This window comes from Equus caballus, chromosome 16, assembly GCF_041296265.1.
Source record: "Equus caballus isolate H_3958 breed thoroughbred chromosome 16, TB-T2T, whole genome shotgun sequence".
In the NCBI taxonomy this organism is placed as follows: Eukaryota; Metazoa; Chordata; class Mammalia; order Perissodactyla; family Equidae; genus Equus; species Equus caballus.
The window spans coordinates 13,085,058-13,102,876 of NC_091699.1; the positions used below are offsets into that span (position 1 = coordinate 13,085,058).

Consider the following 17,819-nt stretch of genomic DNA (forward strand, 5'->3'; position numbering starts at 1 on the left):
GGCTCGGCAATGGGCATACGTCTGTGGAAGGGCTTCATGAACCAAAAAGCTCGGAATCTGTGTAAGAAAGGTGCTTGATTGTTTAAATAACACAGTTTTGGAAAAGCAGTTTCTCCTTCAATCCTCCCAACAACATGAGGTGTAAACCGAGGCCCGAGGTGGTGAAGGTTGAGCTGGGAGGAAGGTGCTCTGTGACACACTCAGGCCCTGGAGCCCCTGACGAGCAGACGGGCTTGTGCACACGGGATCTGACGGCTGCCGCAGGGGAGCCGGCCCACGCCACTCTGCCCCACACACCACACGGGCCAGCTCACTGCGCCTGGACTCTCAGTGCTCCAGCCCAGCACTGTGCCCCGGCGCATCTGCAGCGACGGAGTCGTTCTAGACGGCACTGCAGCGACAGTAGCCACTGACCACGTGTGGCTGGTGAGCAGCGCACTGTGGCTAGTGCACCTGAGGACCTGGACTAATTTTACTGAACCTTACACTCAATTTACATAGCCGCCTGTGGTTGGACCTCACGCAGTAAAGGCTCAAGTTCCCCCAGGCTAGTCTCTGAGCTGAAGGCAACTCCAGTGGAAAGCCCAGGTTTTCCCTGGGTCTTGATGAGCTGATTCTGAAACTCATGTGAGAAGAACACCTACCAAGAACAGCCAAGACAATTTTTAAAAATAACAAAACAGGGGTTTTGCCCTAATAAGAAAATATACATAACTACAAGTCTGACGCTGGCGGAAGGATAATAACACAGATCTCTAACCCTTCGCGGGGGCTGCATGGGACCTTTGCTCCCTCCCTGAAACATCCCGGGCCTCTAAAGCAGGGCCCGCCATACAGCAGGTCTCAACAAACATCTGCTGAATGAATGACAGGATCCAGGCACAGACCCACGTTCGTGCAGGAATTGGGTGGAATTTCAAGTCGATAGAGAGAGGGCGGACTGTCCAATAATCTGTTTGGAGACAACTGGCTAACCCCCATAGAACAATAAAAGCTAGCCCCTCACTCACCTTGCACCATTCCCCAAAACAAACTCCAGGTTAAAGTCCCGAAGGGTATGAAACAGAACTATACAAGTACTGAACAAAGTATTTCAAAACCATACTAGGACCTCGGGCAGATCCCTTTAAAACATAACATGAAAAACTAAAGTAATAAAAAAAGAAAACACTGATGACTTGACTAATTAACATTAAAATCTTGTATAGCATGGTGACTACAGTTAGTAACACTGTACTGTATCATATATTCAAAAGTTGCTAAGACAGTAAATCTTAAAAGTTCTCATCACAAGAAAAAAAATTTGTAGCTATGTGTGGTGACTGATGTTGACTAGACTTATTGTGGTGATCATCTTGCGGTGATCATTTTGCACGACATACAAACATTGAATCATTATGTTGTACACCTGAAATTAATACGTTATATGTCAATTAGCAAATCTCAATTAAATGCAAAATAAATTAAAAACTTCTGGTAGAGGAGAGAGCATACACAAAGTTAAAAGGTGTATAATTAAAAATCATTGAGTTCTACAGTTTATAAGGATGAATTTTTTTTTTTTTTTTTTTTTTTTTTTTTTTTTTTTAAGATTTTATTTTTTTCTTTTTCTCCCCAAAGCCCCCCGGTACATAGTTGTGTATTCTTCGTTGTGGGTTCTTCTAGTTGTGGCATGTGGGACGCTGCCTCAGCGTGGTCTGATGAGCAGTGCCATGTCCGCACCCAGGATTCGAACCAACGAAACACTGGGCCGCCTGCAGCGGAGCGCACGAACTTAACCACTCGGCCACGGGGCCAGCCCCTATAAGGATGAATTTTATGGTATGTGAATTATACCTCAAAAGAAAAAGTCAAAAAGAAGAAAAAGACAAGTGACGGACAGGAAGAAGACGTTTGTAATCACAAAGGACTAGTATCCACAACATACAAAGAACAAATCAAAAGGACTACCTGACAGAAAAGTGCGCAAAGAATACAAACAGGCATTTTATGGAAGAGAAAACCCAAATGGCCAAAAGACACACAGAGATGCTCTGTCTTAGAAGCAAGTGGGAAGAGGCAAATTAAAACCAGCGAGAGGCCACACCTCTACCTGCGACAGGGTGCGGGGTGACACTGAATGCTGAGTGTGGGGAGACGGGCTCTCAGGTCCAGCTGCAGAGAGGAGACGGGTAGAGCCCGCTTCTAAAGAGCAAACTGGCAGTTCCTACTTCGGTTAAAAGCACAGCGACCGAAGCCCGGCAATCCCACCTCTCGCTCTCTTTCCTGGAGACCCTCTTGGGAGCGTGTGGGAGGAGCAGATACACGCTCACTGTCCTATCGTTGGTAGTCATGAAAGGGTGGAAGCAACTGGCCAGATAAATAATACGGATAGCCACACATGGACCACTATGCAGCAGCAAGCAGAAACGAGGTGGTCCATGTGCACCGACGGGAAGACCCACAGAAACCGCACGGCGACTTCACAGTAAGACAACATGCACAACCCCTGCCCAGATAACGCCAGCAGGGGTCACAGAAACCGTGCTGATACTGGACAGAGCTTACCGTGTGCCAGGCACTGCTCCAGGCACTTCACACACTCACTCATTTCCAACTCCCCGCGCCAGACAGACACCACTGGCCTCGGCCCCACTGCACAGATGAGGCCCTACTGCAGGAGGCTGCACTGCTCAAGGACATACACAGGGGACGTGAAGCGCCAGGGTCTGAACCCGGGCTGCTGGCCCCAGAGCTGTGTTCTGAACCACGGCTGTCTGTAGAGCCTAGGAACACACACACATGCACAGGACAAAAATCTGGGAGGAGAGACTCCGGAATGAGAGGCATCAAAGGAGATGTCATCCTAAGCGGAAGGCCTTCATTTTCTACCGGGAGTGTATTATGCACATAATTAAAAACTAACAGCTAGGCGGCCAGCCCCGTGGCCGAGTGGTTAAGTTCCTGCACTCCGCCTTCGACGGCCCAGGGTTTCACCAGTTCAGATCCTGCGCGCAGACATGGCACCGCTCATCAGGCTGCGTTGAGGCGGTGTCCCACATGCCACAACTAGAAGGACCCATAGCTAAAAATATACAACTGTGTACTGGGGGGATTGGGGGAGAAAAAGCCGGGGGCGTGGGGTGTGGGGAAGAAGACTGGCAACAGTTGTTAGCTCAGGTGCCAATCTTTACAAAACAAAACAAAACTAACAGCTAGAAAGAACCTACAGAGACTCAAGCTGGCTGGTTGGGGGAGACTGTTTGTTCTGGCCTCCACTTGTCCACTCAGCTGGGACTCCACCAGGATGCAATGCCTGTCAGAGACGAGGTGAGTTAGGCATGGGGACACCCCCAGGTTACCCTGGCCTCCCCCAGCAGTGTACAGGCCTGGGTTTAGGGTGACCTGGGAGCGGCTGTGCCCAGGAGCAGGCAGGGGCAGGCTTGTGGGACAGAGCTCAGGATGGGCTCAGCAGCACGTGACCCTCCCTGTCCAGTCTGCTGTTCTGGCCACAGCTCGCGTGGCAGTGGGACTGGTTGGTCCTGATGTGCAGAAGGCCCCGGGCAGGTGGAAGCCTCAGGAGAGAGCACTCCTGGCAGATGTGAGGTGTCCAAGACTCTTAGTTCTTAGCTGAGTGAGGACCAATGACCCACAGCCCCCTGGCCACCCCTCGTGTGAATGTGCTGCACCCTACACCCACCTCCTGAGACAGGCCTCTCTGACTCCCTCAGCCACCACTTCCATTGTACCAGGATGGCTCAGAAATGCCCCATATCTCCCCCAGTCTAGAAGAGGAAGCAGGCAGCAGGGAAGTACAGCAGATGTGTGTCAGGAACCACCGGGCAGGCTGGCCACATCCCCTCTACGTCCCCAACCCTGGAGGAGTCAGCACCAGGCCAGCGTCTGGTGACCCCAAATCCTGGAAGCCCCGTGAACGGAAATGATGAGAAATCTGAGGTTTAATAAGCAGAGTCTGCCAACGCCCCTCCAAGGGAGTGCTCAGCCCTCCTCCCTTCCGCTTGCTATTTTTGGCCACACCAAGAATAGTCTGCTTTAAATACCGGTCTCGCTCCCCAGGCCAGCTCTCGGGACTGTCCCCACAGAACCTTTCCAGAAGCCCCGGTGCAGTGGCCACTCAACGGACCCAATTCAAGCAGCTCCCAGAGGGCCTGGCTGAGACTTCTGCTGGCAGCAGGTCCATCTGTGTCCCCCTGCCCGGCCACGCGGGAGCCAGCCTGCAGCTGTCCCAGGGGATCTCACTCAGATGCGGGCCCGTCAGCCCCTTGCTCAGACCTTCCTGCCCCTCATCGCGCAGGGAACAAAATCCAAACCCCGAGCCTGACGTTCACAGCTGGCTGCGGCATGGCCCAACCACCGAGTCAGGCTTCACACAACACAGGCCCTGAGCACTGACTGTGTGCTGGCTACTGTTCTAGGTGCCAACAGGGCCCCAAACCTGGGGAGCCGACACCCCTCTCTCATGTTGCTTTATCACAGAGAAGCTCCTCATTCTGTCACTGTTCAGCCTGTGAGCATCTGCTCTGCCCAAGATAGCACCCTTGGGAGAGGGCCAGCCCTGGGGACTGGGGGTCACGTCCTCAGCTCAGTGGGCTCCAATCTCCCCTATTAACAACACTGGCTGCGCCAGGCATTGCTGTAGGTACATTTGCGCAGTGTCCTACCCTTACACACACACACTTTTAACCTCCCAACATGTGCAAAGGCACCGTGGCATGAGAGGAAGGCCCCAGCTGCGGTCCTGTGGGTGTCACTGCCCACCCTACTCTTCCCTGCAGGGCCAGTGGCTGGAGGCAGGCACTCACTTGTTGAAGAGGTTGAGGCCAATGCGATAGTGCCTCTTGCGAATTACATCGTTGCTGAAGGCGGGGGAGTCCCAGCTGTTGCGGGTCTCCTTGTGGTAGGTCTGCTTGCTGAGCGTCTGCTCCCGCAGGCTGTCACGGGACGACGACTCAGAGCTGCAGTTGATGGTGTCGTTGGAGTTGGACGTGCTGTTGATACTGTCATTGTCCCCATCTGAGTAGTCCGACTCGGACTTGCTCTGCCTGTTGGCTGAGCCATTGATGGCCAGATGGCTGTCGAGGGGCCTGGGGGGCCGGGGCCGCAACTCCGGCTCCTCCCGGGGCAGGCCCTTGGGGGGGCCACCGTGGGAGCCGTGCTTGGGACTGCCCTGCTGCCCGCCGAGGCTGCGCTCATAGGCGCTCTGCCTCTTGAGCGAGCCGCGGTCCGAGCGGTCACTGAGGTCCACGGAGCTGTCGCTGGGCGGCTCGATAGTGAGCAGTGGGAGGTGTTCCACCCGCAGCCGCTGCTCCTGCCGCTCAAGCGATGGTGTGCTCCGGCAGCTCGTGTCCGTGTCCCCCTTGTCGTCCTTGTGAGCAAGGGCCCAGTAGTCCTGGGTGGCGCCCCCAGCCCGCAGCCGCAGGTCCGACTCGGCACTGGATGGGCGGTGCCCTGCCTGTGAGAGGGGCAGTGGTGGCGACAGCTCCTCCTCGTCGATGTACAGGGTGACATCGCTGTACGAGGCCGTCATCTCGTCCAGTTTGCGGTGGTCCACGCCATGCAGGGCCGGCTTGGGCTCGGCGTCCCGGGCCCGCCCCGCATCGGGGGCTGGCGCCTCCTCGGCGTGCAGGCTGCGGCAGTTGAGCGCGTCGTCGATGGACTCGGCCAGCGATTTCACCTGCCGGGAGAAGGCGTCCTCCAGCTCTGTGATGGCATCCGCAAAGTCGCTGGAGGGGGCTGGAGACTTGAGAGCGGGTGGCTCACCAAGATCGCCACACTCAGATGGCACCAGGGCCCCCAACTGAGAGCCATCACCTGTCACGGAGACCTGCTTCCCCTCGAAGTAGGAGCTGTGCAGCTTCTCAGGCCCCTCGAAGGAGAACTGCATCCTCATGTTGGACAGCACGATCCGGCGCGACATGCGGTTCTCCGACATGGAGCTGCGCAGGCGCTCGAAGTTCTTGTTCATCTGGTACTGGCGGAAGGCCGTCTGGATGGTGCGGGCCGCATGGCGGGTCACGAGGCGTCCCCCATACTTCCGTTCTAGCATCTCCACCTGGAGGGGGAAGGAGAAGAGAGTGAAGGCAGCCCTGTGTGCTGGCGTGGTGCAACACTGACCTTTCACTCCCGCGCCCCAGCTCTGTGGTGGCATGACCTGGGAAGCCCTCAGTGTGTCCTAGAGTTGGTTAAAACCACCGGTGGGGCACGCTGGTGGGCTGTGCAAGGTTGCGCAACCTATGGGTTCCAAGGTCAAACAAGATGGAGAAAGACCGTGTTAAGTTAAAGCAAGTGTGTTCCCTGCAGGCTCTTCAGAACCTGTAAAGGTGGTGGTTTCCCAAACTCCTCTGGCCAGAGGCCTTTGGCCCTGGAGCCACCTGTGGCAGGCAGTTGAACGAAACTTCGGAGGTGCTGGAAGGAGTGAAGGCAGCCCCTCCAGAGACAAGGAGCCTGAGGCAAGCACAGGTTAAGAGACCTGCCAGAGAGCTCAGCAAGGTCTGGGGTGCTGAGCACCGCCGCGGCTCAGCCTGGTTTCCTTTCCCCGGCATCGGCAGCGCACTCCTGGCACCTGGGGAGTCACTGAGCTCAGGGAGGCCTAGAGATCTGCCCATGCGTGGAGCCAGCCTCGAGGCCAGCTGCCTGGGCTCCAGTCCTGGCCCTGCCCCTCGCCAGCTGTGTGACTCTGAGTAAGCCTGGGAACCAGCAGGTCCTCAGCTTCCTCGTCTGTAAAATGGGGATGGTACTCACACCCCCTCACAGGACTGAGGTGAGCACTTGGTGAGACGGACGCAGGTGCTCAGCACACGCCAAGTTCAGGGACGGCAAGGGCTAGAAGGCCCTCAACTGCATTCCTGGAAGGTGTTTACAGTTTATGGGGCCCCCAAGTCCCCTCACTGTAGAGAGGGGGAAACTGAGGCCTGGAGAAGAGACCCAACACACACCGTGAGCGAGCTCTCTGGCCCCTCAGGTCCTGCTGCCCTTCTCTGGGAGTTTGGAGGGGGCAGGGCTGCAGGCAGGCAGGAGGGACGGGGTGAGCCCACAGGCCCTTGGGCCCATGTCTTCCCAGCATGACATGTGGACCTCCTGAAGTCCTGCGGCTCAAGTGCCCCCGTGATCAAGAACAGCCCCGAGGGCCGCCCCCATGCCTTGCTCCTGAGTGAAAACAAACACAGGCCTGCAGCTGGAGTCAAAGAAAACCCCGGAGACGGAACCGCCCAGCCAAGCTCTCGGGGACAGGGCAGAGTGGGCACCGGCTGCAGAGCCACGGGAGGCCTCAGGTCCTCAGGAGGGAGGCCCCCTGCACCAGCGGGGCAGAGTGCCACAGCCTGCTGGTCCAGGCCCCCCGCTCACGCAGTCATCATTCCAAAGCTGGCAGCGAAAAGAAAGGTCCCTGCTCTCAAGAAGCAGTCCGTCTAGGAGAACAGACTGACGCACACATGTAACTGAAACAGAGCCAAACAGACGTGAGCAAACCCAGGCTGTGGCCGAGTTGGGGGGAGGGCTGCTCAGAGCCTCTTGGGCCGGCAGGCAAATCGGAGCCGCACACAGCAAATGCCAGTCTTGGCCCTCGCATGCCTGGCGGCGGCCTGTGCCCCTCTCTGGGAAGCGAGAGTGTGCCTGGCTAGTGAGGGCACCCATCTCAGGGACGGGCCAGCTCTCGGGGGCCCACAGGGGAGGGCACGGCAGGCGGGCAGAGCAGCTCCCTTCGAAGGGGAGTGGGCGGGGGTGGGTGTGGATCAAACTGACTTTCCACAGCCGGTCAGGCCCAGAGTCAGCCAGGGCGGGCCTGCTTCTCCTCTCGCCGGAAGTCACTGACCGCCATCCAGAGATGACCTCACTTCTACATCTGTAAGCAAAGTTTCTGTGTTTTCGGGATCTGAGTGGAGCTCTGAAAGCCCATGGGGCCAATGAAGGGCCCAAGGCTGAGCTCTGGGAAACCCTCTGCCCCTGTGCTCCCAGGCCTGTGGTCCTGGGCCCCATGTCAGCCCTGCGGGAGAGGTCACGGTGCCAAGGCCACCAGCCCACTCCAGGGCCCCTCCTCTCCTGCTGCCTTTGGACCTCGAAAACTAGGCAGTGACCCTGTTTGCCTGAGACCGTCTCCCCATATGTGGGGGCAAGGAAGGGGGAGAAGAGGGAGTTCCGGAAGGCAGAAACGGGCCACATTTCGTCATCAAAGCCCCTCTCAGTCCCTCCTACCTGGCCTCCCCCAGAGGACATGCTGACCCTGGCCTGGTCTTACTCATCGCAGACTCAGCGTGGTCAGTCCCCCTTCAAGGCCCAGTCTGAAAGTTTACCGGGGTGCAGGGCGGGAACCCGATCAGCAAGCGCTGCCTGCTGTGCGTGCCATGGGCTGTGCAGCCTCCCCTGATGCTCCCACTGACGCCTGCCTGCCAAGGGGCTCGAGGGGGAGGGCAGAAGCTCAGAGAGGTGACGGCGAGGAGCCGACCCGAGCCAGGCCTCTCCCATGAAGCCCTCACGCTCCCTTTAAAGGGAGCCTTTCAACAGCAGGGATGTGGAACTGAGGGGACACCCTTCCAAAAGCAGAACCGCCCCCTCTGGCCGACTCAGGTCTCCCACTCCTATGGACAGGAAACCACTAGACGGTGCAGAGGCCCAGGGGCCAGAGGAAAATACATGACTTCCCATCGGGCTCCTTTCACTAAAATGGGGTGTTGTATTACTCAGGCTTTAACCCCTTGTGGAATTGGGCACCCTACTTTCATCTGACAATTCCCATATAATCTGTCCTATTCCTACTTTTGCCTTGATTGCCAGGAAGCTCAGTGCAGAGTTGAATGCTCAGTGGCTCTCAACATCACCTCTTCCCCTCTCACCTGTTTCCTACCTCTTCTCTGCCATTCTTTCCCCTAAGCTTGTTCTGCCTCAGGGCCTTTGCAACTGCTGTTACCGCTTCCAGGAAAGGCCCTTCCTCAAATACCCAGTTCTTTTTTTTTTTATTTTGAGGAAGATTAGCCCCGAGCTAACTACTGCCAATCCTACTCTTTTTGCTGAGGAAGACTGGTCCTGAGCTAACCTCCATGCCCATCTTCCTCTACTTTATACGTGGAATGCCTACCACAGCATGGCTTTTGCCAAGCGGTGCCAGGTCTGCACCCAGGATCTGAACTGGTGAACCCCGGGCTGCCAAGAAGCAGAACGTGCAAACTTGACCATTGTGCTACCGGGCTGGCCCCTCAAATACCCAGTCCTAATGCTACCTTGGAAAGGTCTTCTCCACCACCCTTATCCAATGCTGTTATCTCCCACAGTCACTCAATTTCTTTCCCCTATTTCCTAAGCTCTAGAGTTTGTATCACTTTCTGGAATTAATTGTGTCTTTAATGCTAACCTGTCCGTGGCCCATCTCCTGGACCACAGTGTCAGCTCAAGAGCTGGGGCCTCCCCTTGTCCACCACTGAGTCCCCCGGACCCAGCGCAGCGTCTGGCGCACGGTGGGCATCCCACTGATCAGCCGGAACAAAGATGCACGGCGGCAGCCGCATCAAGGCTGTGCGAAGCACACGACGCTCTGAGGCCTCTCAAGTCTTGACCTTTCTCACCTCTATCTTAGCGGTCCTGCTGCAGATGCCTTTTACTATAAACTGTTTCTGATCTACTTTGGTTCCGGTGTAACTGATAAACGGAACCACAGAGGCTGTCCTCCCTGCCGTGGGCCTGGCCATGGGGACAAAGTGCCACAAGGGGCAGAGGGCTATTTGCTCCCACAGCCTGACAAGGAGCCACTTGTCGGCCCCCCCTGTCAGCCCCAGCTCACAGGCAGAAGGATGAGGAGAGATCAGGGCTGTCGAAAGTTGCGGGGCTGCACCGAGCGCAGAGAGAGGAGGGGGGAAGACCCCCCCCAGGCAGTACCTGCACTGCTCCCCAAACAAGTTGGGGGCCACACAGCCCCAGACCTCTGCTCCACAAAAGACAAACAAGAAGACTGGGGAGCAGACAGAGGGCAGCTGGGCAACGGGCAGATGTGGGCAAGAGGGAAGGCAAGGCAGCTCCTGCCGCCTGGTGTTGGAAGGCTGCTGGAAGGGGCCCTGGCGCCAGGCCAGGGCAGAGGTGGCCACCTGGGACCCAGAGGAGACTGCCCAGAGCTCGGGGCAAAGTTGGACAGACAAGCCTAGCCTGGTGTACTCGCACAGCTGCTTCTTGGCAGCCTAGGGGCCCTCCTGAAGCCGGAAACCTTCCCTGAGAGTCTCACACAAGAATTCTTATTAAAGTGCCTCCTATGTGTCTGCATGCTGAGGGGCTGGAAGGGAGAACCCTGTCCCCCACCCACCACCCAGCCTGGAAGGCCTCTCCTCCCTCCCCTCAACCCCGAGAGCCTGCCTCCAGTCCTTCATGGAGCCGGCCAGGCCATGCATCCTCCTTGCTCTGCACACAGGTGCCAACCCCAAGGTGGGCTGGGCCAAGGCCCCTGGGGGAGGAAGTGCAGCTTTCAATGAGGTGATTTCCCACGAGAACACAGAATTGTAAACCACAGGGGATATCACATGCAACCTCACCTCGTGCCGGCTGTGAACGGGCTTGGTGTTCTTTCCAGAGCGTGTGATATTTATGCTGTAAACTGACCTCCCTCCTTCTCCCCAGGGGCTTCTCTCACAGACTCCCATAGGTTTGGGCCTCCTGGGACCTCAGAATCTCGGTGGCTAGCCATGTAACCTGTGTTACGTGATCCCAGCACGAGGTCTGTGAACTGGGTAGAGGCAGAGGCCTGACAAGGGGAAGGTGGACAGTCCAGTTCCTTCTCTCGTAACCCTCCAGGTGCTGGGAGGAGCAAGAGGAGAGTCCGGGCTGAGGCAAGGCCAGTTCTTGGTGAGCGTGCCCCTAACTCGTACTGCCCTCTGCGGGGGAGCGCAGGACAGTGGGTGCAAGAGCTGAGGGACTTCTGCACTCTGGCACCAGCGCATATTCCCAGAGGACACGTGGCAGACAGAGCAGCCTGCTGCCCGGCCCCACCTACCTGCTTGTCCTGCAGGTCCGAGGAGAGCTCATAGCTCTCAGAGAGCGACCGCGAGCGCTTGATGGCCTCCTCCTCAGCCTGCTTGCGTAGGATGGAGGTCGAGTGCTGCAGCTTGGGCCTCCGCGCGCGCTGCCCTGGCGGCCCTGAGTACAGCCCATAGGCTCCTGCCGACGTGTGCTCGTAGTGGTCTGGGCTCAGGCTGGCACCGGGCGCTAAGGGGCCCTGGTGGTAGGCCGACGGGCTGTCCAGTGACGTGCCAGTCTCACTGCCGGGCGCCTCGCCCTCGACGCTGCAGAGGAGAGAGAAGCAAGAGGCTCCTGTAAGCGGCAAACCAGAACCCAGGGGCTGACAGGGGGCCACGAGTGGGAGGGGGGCCAAAGTCTCACTACATTCCAGGGGTACCCCACTACACCCGGTCTCCTTGCTTCCCCCTCTCCTTCCTACAACCGATCCCCAAATGCAGCCAGAGGGACCCTGCAAAAACCCTCTGCTCTGTGCCTACCTAAGCCTTGCCTCCTCAGGTTTCAATGTCTGTGTAAAACTCACCACCTTCTAACATCCAACACACTTCACTGTGGAGTTGGTTTACTGTCCGTCCCCTACATGAGAACGTCAGCTCCATGAGGACAGAGGTTTGGCCAAGTGGTCTGAGGTTTGGCCTATCAGTCCGAGGTTTGGCGTAGCGGTCCACTGAGGACCCAAGTGCCCAGAGCAGGGCCTGCCATACAGCAGGTGCTCAGTAAATATGTCCTGAACCACCAGATGGGTCCTGGCACTGTCTCCTTCTCACTCCATCACCTGGATTAGGTAAACCACTGATTGTTGTACTTTTTTTTAAACAGTAATTAACAAAGTGCCTCTTTATTGCACACCCACTCGGGGGGCAGGCCTGGTGGTGTCTATGAGGGCTGAGTCCCATGCCCCAACTCATGAACGGAAGCCCTCACCCTCAGCACCTCAGAGTGGGACTGTATTTGGAGACAGGGTCTGTACAGAGCTAGTTAAGTTAAAATGGGTCATGCGGGTGGACCCTACCCCAATATGATGGGTGTCCTTATGAGAAGAAATCAGGACACAGACACACACAGAGGGAAGACCACATGAGGACACAGGGAGAAGGCGGCATCTGGACACCAAGGAGAGAGGCCTCAGAGAAACCAACCCTGCCGACACCTTGATCTCGGACATGCAGCCTCCGGAACTGTGAGGAGTAAACGTCTGCTGTGTGAGCCGCCAGCCTGCGCACTTGCTACGGAAGGCTTGGAAACAAACACAGTGTTGTACATAGATTTTCTCTAAATCTTAAAACCAGTCTGCAAAGGAGGAATTAACTCCCCTTTTCCAGGTGAGGAACGCAAGGCCCATGAAAGTACAGGGCTTGCCTGGGGTTGCGAGCAGGTAAGCTGGGATGAAAGCCCAAGTTGGTGGGACTCCCAAGACCAGGTGTTCCCCTCAGCCTCACTGCCCCTTGTCCCCAGGATGCATACACATCCCCCTCAACGTTCCAAGTGCCCAGCACAGCGGGACCAACTCGGGGGACAGATAGGGACTGGCTGACTTACTTGTCCCAAACTCAAGGACTTCCAGGACGGACATCGGTCCCCCCTGCAGACTGCTTTTCAGTAGAGGGCAAGGAGAGGAGAAGAGATGTACGCAACGACTTTCTAACACAGCTTCTGGTAGCTTCTCCAGTCTTGCCCTGCCATTCCCCTGTCCCTGGAGAATATCATTCAAACTTTAAAGGCCCCCCGATCCCCAGGGCCAGGGCAGGGGTCTCTCTGGAAGTGGTCCAGCAGAGAGAAGGTAACAAGAACCCACCCAGGCTGCAGGCCTTCCTCAATCATCCTATCTTCAGACTAACGTGAATACCTCGCATTTAACAGCCAACTGGTACCCCCTGCTCAGCTCTGCTTCCACTGTCCCCACTTGTCACAGGGCCTGGCAGGGCCTGGCTGCCAAATGCAGAATGTGAGGCTGTTTACTGACTCCAGGGGAGGGACTCAGAGTGGGGCAGGGAAGGAGGCCCTGGAGCAGAGAGGCCGGGACAAGCCGCAGACCCAGGCGGCAGGAAGCGGCCTGCCCTTTGAGTCCAGCTCTGCCCTGAGCCAGGAACGCCGGGATGCAAATCCCTGCACTTGCTTTCCAACTTGCGGCTTAAGAATAGGACAGGACTTCCGCTCCACCAACTGGCTCTGGCCTCCAGGGACACACAGTGGGTCTCCTGTGACAAAGGACATCCCAGCCTGCTCCCCAGAGGCTAAAGTGCGACACTGTCCTTCCTTGGGCAAGAGCCCTGGGCTAGGAATTAAGACGCCTGGGTGCTTTGCCTTGATCTGGCTGTGAGTCAGCATGGTGACCCCTCATTGCAAGGCCTGTCTCCCCAACTGTGATACAAATGGGCTGGACCAGACGTTCTCGAGGCGTCAGGCAAACAGCACCCTTCAAGGTTCTCCCGACACCAGCAGCTTCCTCTGGGCCTCGTGGGCCGGTGCAGGAGAGGCACAGTGATTAGCAGAGCTTAAAACACTCCATTCTTTCAATAAAGCTTCAAACAGTGTCTCCCAATAAATCCTTGGCATCTCAATCGATAGTTTCAGGAAGCGTGAAGGAGTCCCAAATGGGACCTGCGGGCAATCGACGCCTGGCTTAGAGACGAGCAACCAGGCTCCCAAGAGAAGCCTGTCCACACCGCGGGGACCGGGAGCCCAGGCCCCTCCCTCCGCCTCCCTCCCCCGTGAGCACTTCCCAGGGAGGCCCATCCATGCTACCCCCCAAACCCCACCCCAAACTCTGCGTTCAGGGCCCAATCTGTTTTTCTGAGCAGGAGGCAGACAGGAAACAAAACCTTGTCCTTGGAGCGAGGCCGCGGAGCTCTGCTCACAAGGATTTTCAACAGTCTCGCAACCCCGAGTCTGCAGAAACACCTGGACGCTGAGGGTGATTCCAGGAAGCCCTGGGCGAGAAGCCCCTCCGGGCCTGGGGCCGCATCTGAGCTGCCTGCTGCAGCTCTGCCAGGAGTGGTGGCGGGGCCCCTCACCGTGCTGCCCAGCCCCGCCCCGGATGATGGAGCAGTGCCCACCTTTCACGTCGGCCAGGGGGTCAACCCTTTGCCAGGCCCTTCCTTGTCCGGCCTCACAAGAGCCGTGAGCAGGCAAACAGGGCATCCATTCTCCCTGACTGCGGGCAGGGCAGGGTGGGCCTGGGCCTGCCTATGAATTCGAGAGGTTGTCATCATGCCCAGTCGACTGCTGTTTGGGGCAGAGGGAGCTGAGAAAAGAGAAGCAGGGGCTGGTCCCTAAACTCAAGGGCTGCACCCTGCTCTGTAGCGGAGACGGGTGTCTGGCTGCCTGGATGGTTGGGCTCGTGGGCAATGGGTGTCACCAGCGTGGAAGGAGGCTTTGCCCAAGGGAGGGGCGCTCTTTGGGATATGACAGGGAGAGAGGTGGCTGGGGGAAGGCAAGAACTTTATGGAGCTGTGCCAGCCCAGCGTTCTGCTCTGGGCACTAGTTGGCTCCTGCCTGCCTTGGGCCAGCAGGTTCCAGAACAGATGAGTAAGGGAAAAGCAGTCAAGAAAGGAGTCTTGGGAGAGAGGGCCGGGCCTCCCTCAACAAGGGAAGGGGTCTGACAGCCACCCGGCCTTTCCCTTCACCATGATGGCAACTGCAGCTTCCTCTCCCTTCAGCCCTACCTTCAAACACACCCAGGATCTGCCCACTTCTCAGCGGGCGGTCCAGGCCACCAGCACTGCTCCCGGACTGTCACAACAGCTTCCTCACTGGTCCCCCTGCCTCTTCTCTCCCCAACGGCAGTCAGAGCAATCCTGACAAAACACAAGCCAGGTCAAATGCCTCCCCTGCTCCCATCACACTTGGAAGACACTGTCCTTACAATGTCCTTCAAGGCCTGACCTCAGCTGACCTCATCTTGACTCCTTTCCTCTTACCCATTCTGTTCCAGCCTCACTGGCTTCCATCCTCTCTTCTCAAAGGAGTCAGGCATGCTCCTGCCTCGGGGCCTTTACACTGGCTGTTCCTTCTGCCTGGAATGCTCTTCTCCAGATCTCTGCATGACCACATTTTCACCTCCTTCAGGTCTTTACTCAGTGTCGCCTTCTAAGGAGGCCCACCCTACTCATCTGACTTAAAACCACACCTCCGTCTGCCCAGCATTCCCAACCTTTTACTCTTTTTTTCTCTCCATGACCATCATCACCTTGTAGCACACTGCATACCGTATTTATCCTGTGTTTGGTTTGTTGTCTATCTCCCGCATCAGTATATAAGCTCTAAGAGGGCAAGGAAAATTTGTCTGTTTTGCTTACTGACGTGCTCCAGGTGCCAACACACGTCTCTGAATAACAGTAAACACTTGCCGAATTTGGGAAGCCATTTCCCCGAGTCTGCTGTGTGCCGGGTCCTGGAACACGGTTTCTGCACTTACATCATCCCCGTTGGACATCCTACATGTCCCAAACCAAACTTGTCATCTTTCTACATCACCACGCAGTGATCGGAGCCAGGGTCCTGGGCATCATCACCTTAGTCTGTCCCCTACAGCCAACACCACCCTGCCGCCTCTGTTCAACTTGTCCCAAGTCCCGCTAAACCTAAGTGAATGGCATCCCCTGGAGCCGTGCAATGTGGCAGCCAGCCCTCCACACCCAAACGATCCAAGCCAACCTCAGACCATCCCAATGAGCAAAGAAACGGGCAGGCCATCCCACTGCAGCCAGCATGGGGCCACCGGGCTTCCTCCAGTAAGTAGGCACAGCATCAAGAGATGGATGGAGCAGAAGAACCCATTCTCAGCCACAGAATATCACTTCCTGATGGTCCCAATCAAAGCTATACGGGATGAGACACTAAGAGGGTCTTCTCAGTCTGAATCAAACGACTGGCTAACAGAAAGATAACTCTCTCTAAGAGAGAATGCCCAGGATTGACAAGCACGTGCAGCAACAGGCACTCTCAGGAGCATAAATTGGTGTAACTTTTTCAGAGTACTAGCTAGAAGCAGTTACCAAACTTAAATCACGTCGCTGTGTGACCATTCTCTGGCTGAACCCATAAAGACATCTGTCTTATAGCAACACCCTGAAACTCAAGGATCTATGTCCCTCTGCCCCGATGCCACTCAGTTCTTCCCCCAGTCTCTTCCTGGGGGAGAAACAAATGCCAAATGTGGGCAGAACAGTCATCTTGTTCTCCCCACAAGCAGGACACCACAGTGCAAGGGCCATGCCCTCGTGACACAGACCTCGGCTGTGACACATGGTTCACACTTGACATCAGCACCTGAACCTCTAGGGGCACTTCTGGGTCAGGGAACTGGCAGGCCCAGCCCCCACACCCTGCTCCCCCGCTGCCCCCACCCTCCTGAGCCGCCCTGCACACCGCTTCTCCACCACGGCCATTCCCAACGTCTCGCCACCTAGGTCAGTGCCCTTGGGGAAGCTTCTCCCACAGCCCGCATCCATCAGCCAGGACTGAGCACTGCGGAGTCCGCCCTCCACTGCATGCTGGCATTCCCGATCTCTCTCACAGACTCCCGAGACACATGCAAATCAAGGAATGGGCGGGCTCCTCTCACAAGTCCCTGACACTCTGACAGGTTAGAGTTTCTGGAACATACTATGACAGGTAGCTGCTGCCCAGCACTCTCAGAAAGTGCTCCTGGTCCAGCAATCCCTTTTCTAGAGATTCAAGATAAGGAGATAAGACCAATACACAAATAGGTAAGTACAAGGAATTTCACTGCAGTGTGTTTCTAATTACAAAAATTTGGAAATAATCTAAATGCAAGGGATTGAATTAAGTTAATTATATATCCATACAACGGAAACAATGTTAAGATGGAGGAAGAGCTCATTTGACGGCTGTTTTTATGAAAAAGACTGGGCGGGGGGTTTTGGCCGATAGCCGTTTACATGAAATGATGCTGTGCTGCAGCTGAGAAGCCAGTCACTAACGCGAATTAATAAAAACGTAGAAGAGAAAACAGCCCTGTTGTGTACCACAGGTGTGGGAGACAGGGGAAGACCATGTCTGGGCTCTGACCATCCAGAGCCCAGAGTGGGGATCGCAAACCTGGGGCACACGCTTGCCCCTCCGTCTCCTCACCAGCCCGTGGCCGACACCGCTAACTGCTCACAGACGCCCTTCTGCAGCTCTTTCAACACAGCACTCCACACAGCCGACCCCAGCTGGCACAGAAGGAGAACTCTGTCTGTCAACCCCAAATTACAGTATGCCAGCAGAAGAACTCGAGGTCTGGAAACTACCCCTCACTAAGAGCTGGGACTGCCTGGCCAGGAGAAAAGCAGCTAGAGAGGAGAGACGATGCCTGTCGTCAGGCCTCTGACCGGCTGGCAAGCAGAGGACGCAGAAGTTTCTCCTGTGGACAGAACTATGACCAGTGTCGCCCAACCCGAGAAAGAACGCTCTCGTGAGGTTAAGGCTGCTTAGGAGGTGGTGAGCTCTCTGTCACTGGAGGTGTGCAAGCTGAGGCAGGTCAGACATCTGTCAAAGGTGTGGTAAAAAGACTCCTACACTGGCTAGAAGCCGCTAAGAACCGTCTGAATCTGCGCCCCCACCCTGTATCTGCTCGCTGCCCTTTAGTTCTATATCTTGGCCTCTGAGGGGCCACATTCAGGTCTGAGCTCAACCTGCTTCCTCCACAAGACCACGTCCCACCTACTGCAGCCCCTACTCCCACACTCTTCGCCACCATGCAGATTACCCGGAGAGAGAGAGTGTGTGCGCGTGTTCGTGTGGTCCACCCACCCAGCCCACCAGGAGTCCTGCTCCCCGAAAGCCCTGGCCTCCAGCAGAGACAGGAACCCGAGACCAGCTCC

General features: G+C 56.5%; 1 protein-coding gene across 31 annotated transcripts in view; it reads right to left on the minus strand.

Annotated features, from left to right (window-relative positions):
* IQSEC1 (IQ motif and Sec7 domain ArfGEF 1) overlaps positions 1–17,819 on the minus strand; it is a 353,310-nt gene that overhangs the window by 37,745 nt on the left and 297,746 nt on the right. For 29 of the 31 annotated variants that reach the window (XR_011426771.1, XR_011426775.1, XR_011426773.1 and 26 more), the window contains 2 exons: positions 10,967–11,255; positions 4,803–6,052 (listed from right to left, as the gene is read on the minus strand). Coding sequence is in view for 24 of the 31 variants with exons in the window: in XM_070237174.1 (XP_070093275.1) it covers positions 4,803–6,052; positions 10,967–11,255 (1,539 nt within the window). In the remaining 7 variants the exon portion in view is untranslated. Of the gene's footprint in view, positions 1–4,802; positions 6,053–10,966; positions 11,256–12,128; positions 12,223–14,654; positions 14,787–17,819 lie in introns of those variants that run through there. The other 2 variants (XM_070237184.1, XM_070237180.1) reach the window with 2 other exon arrangements.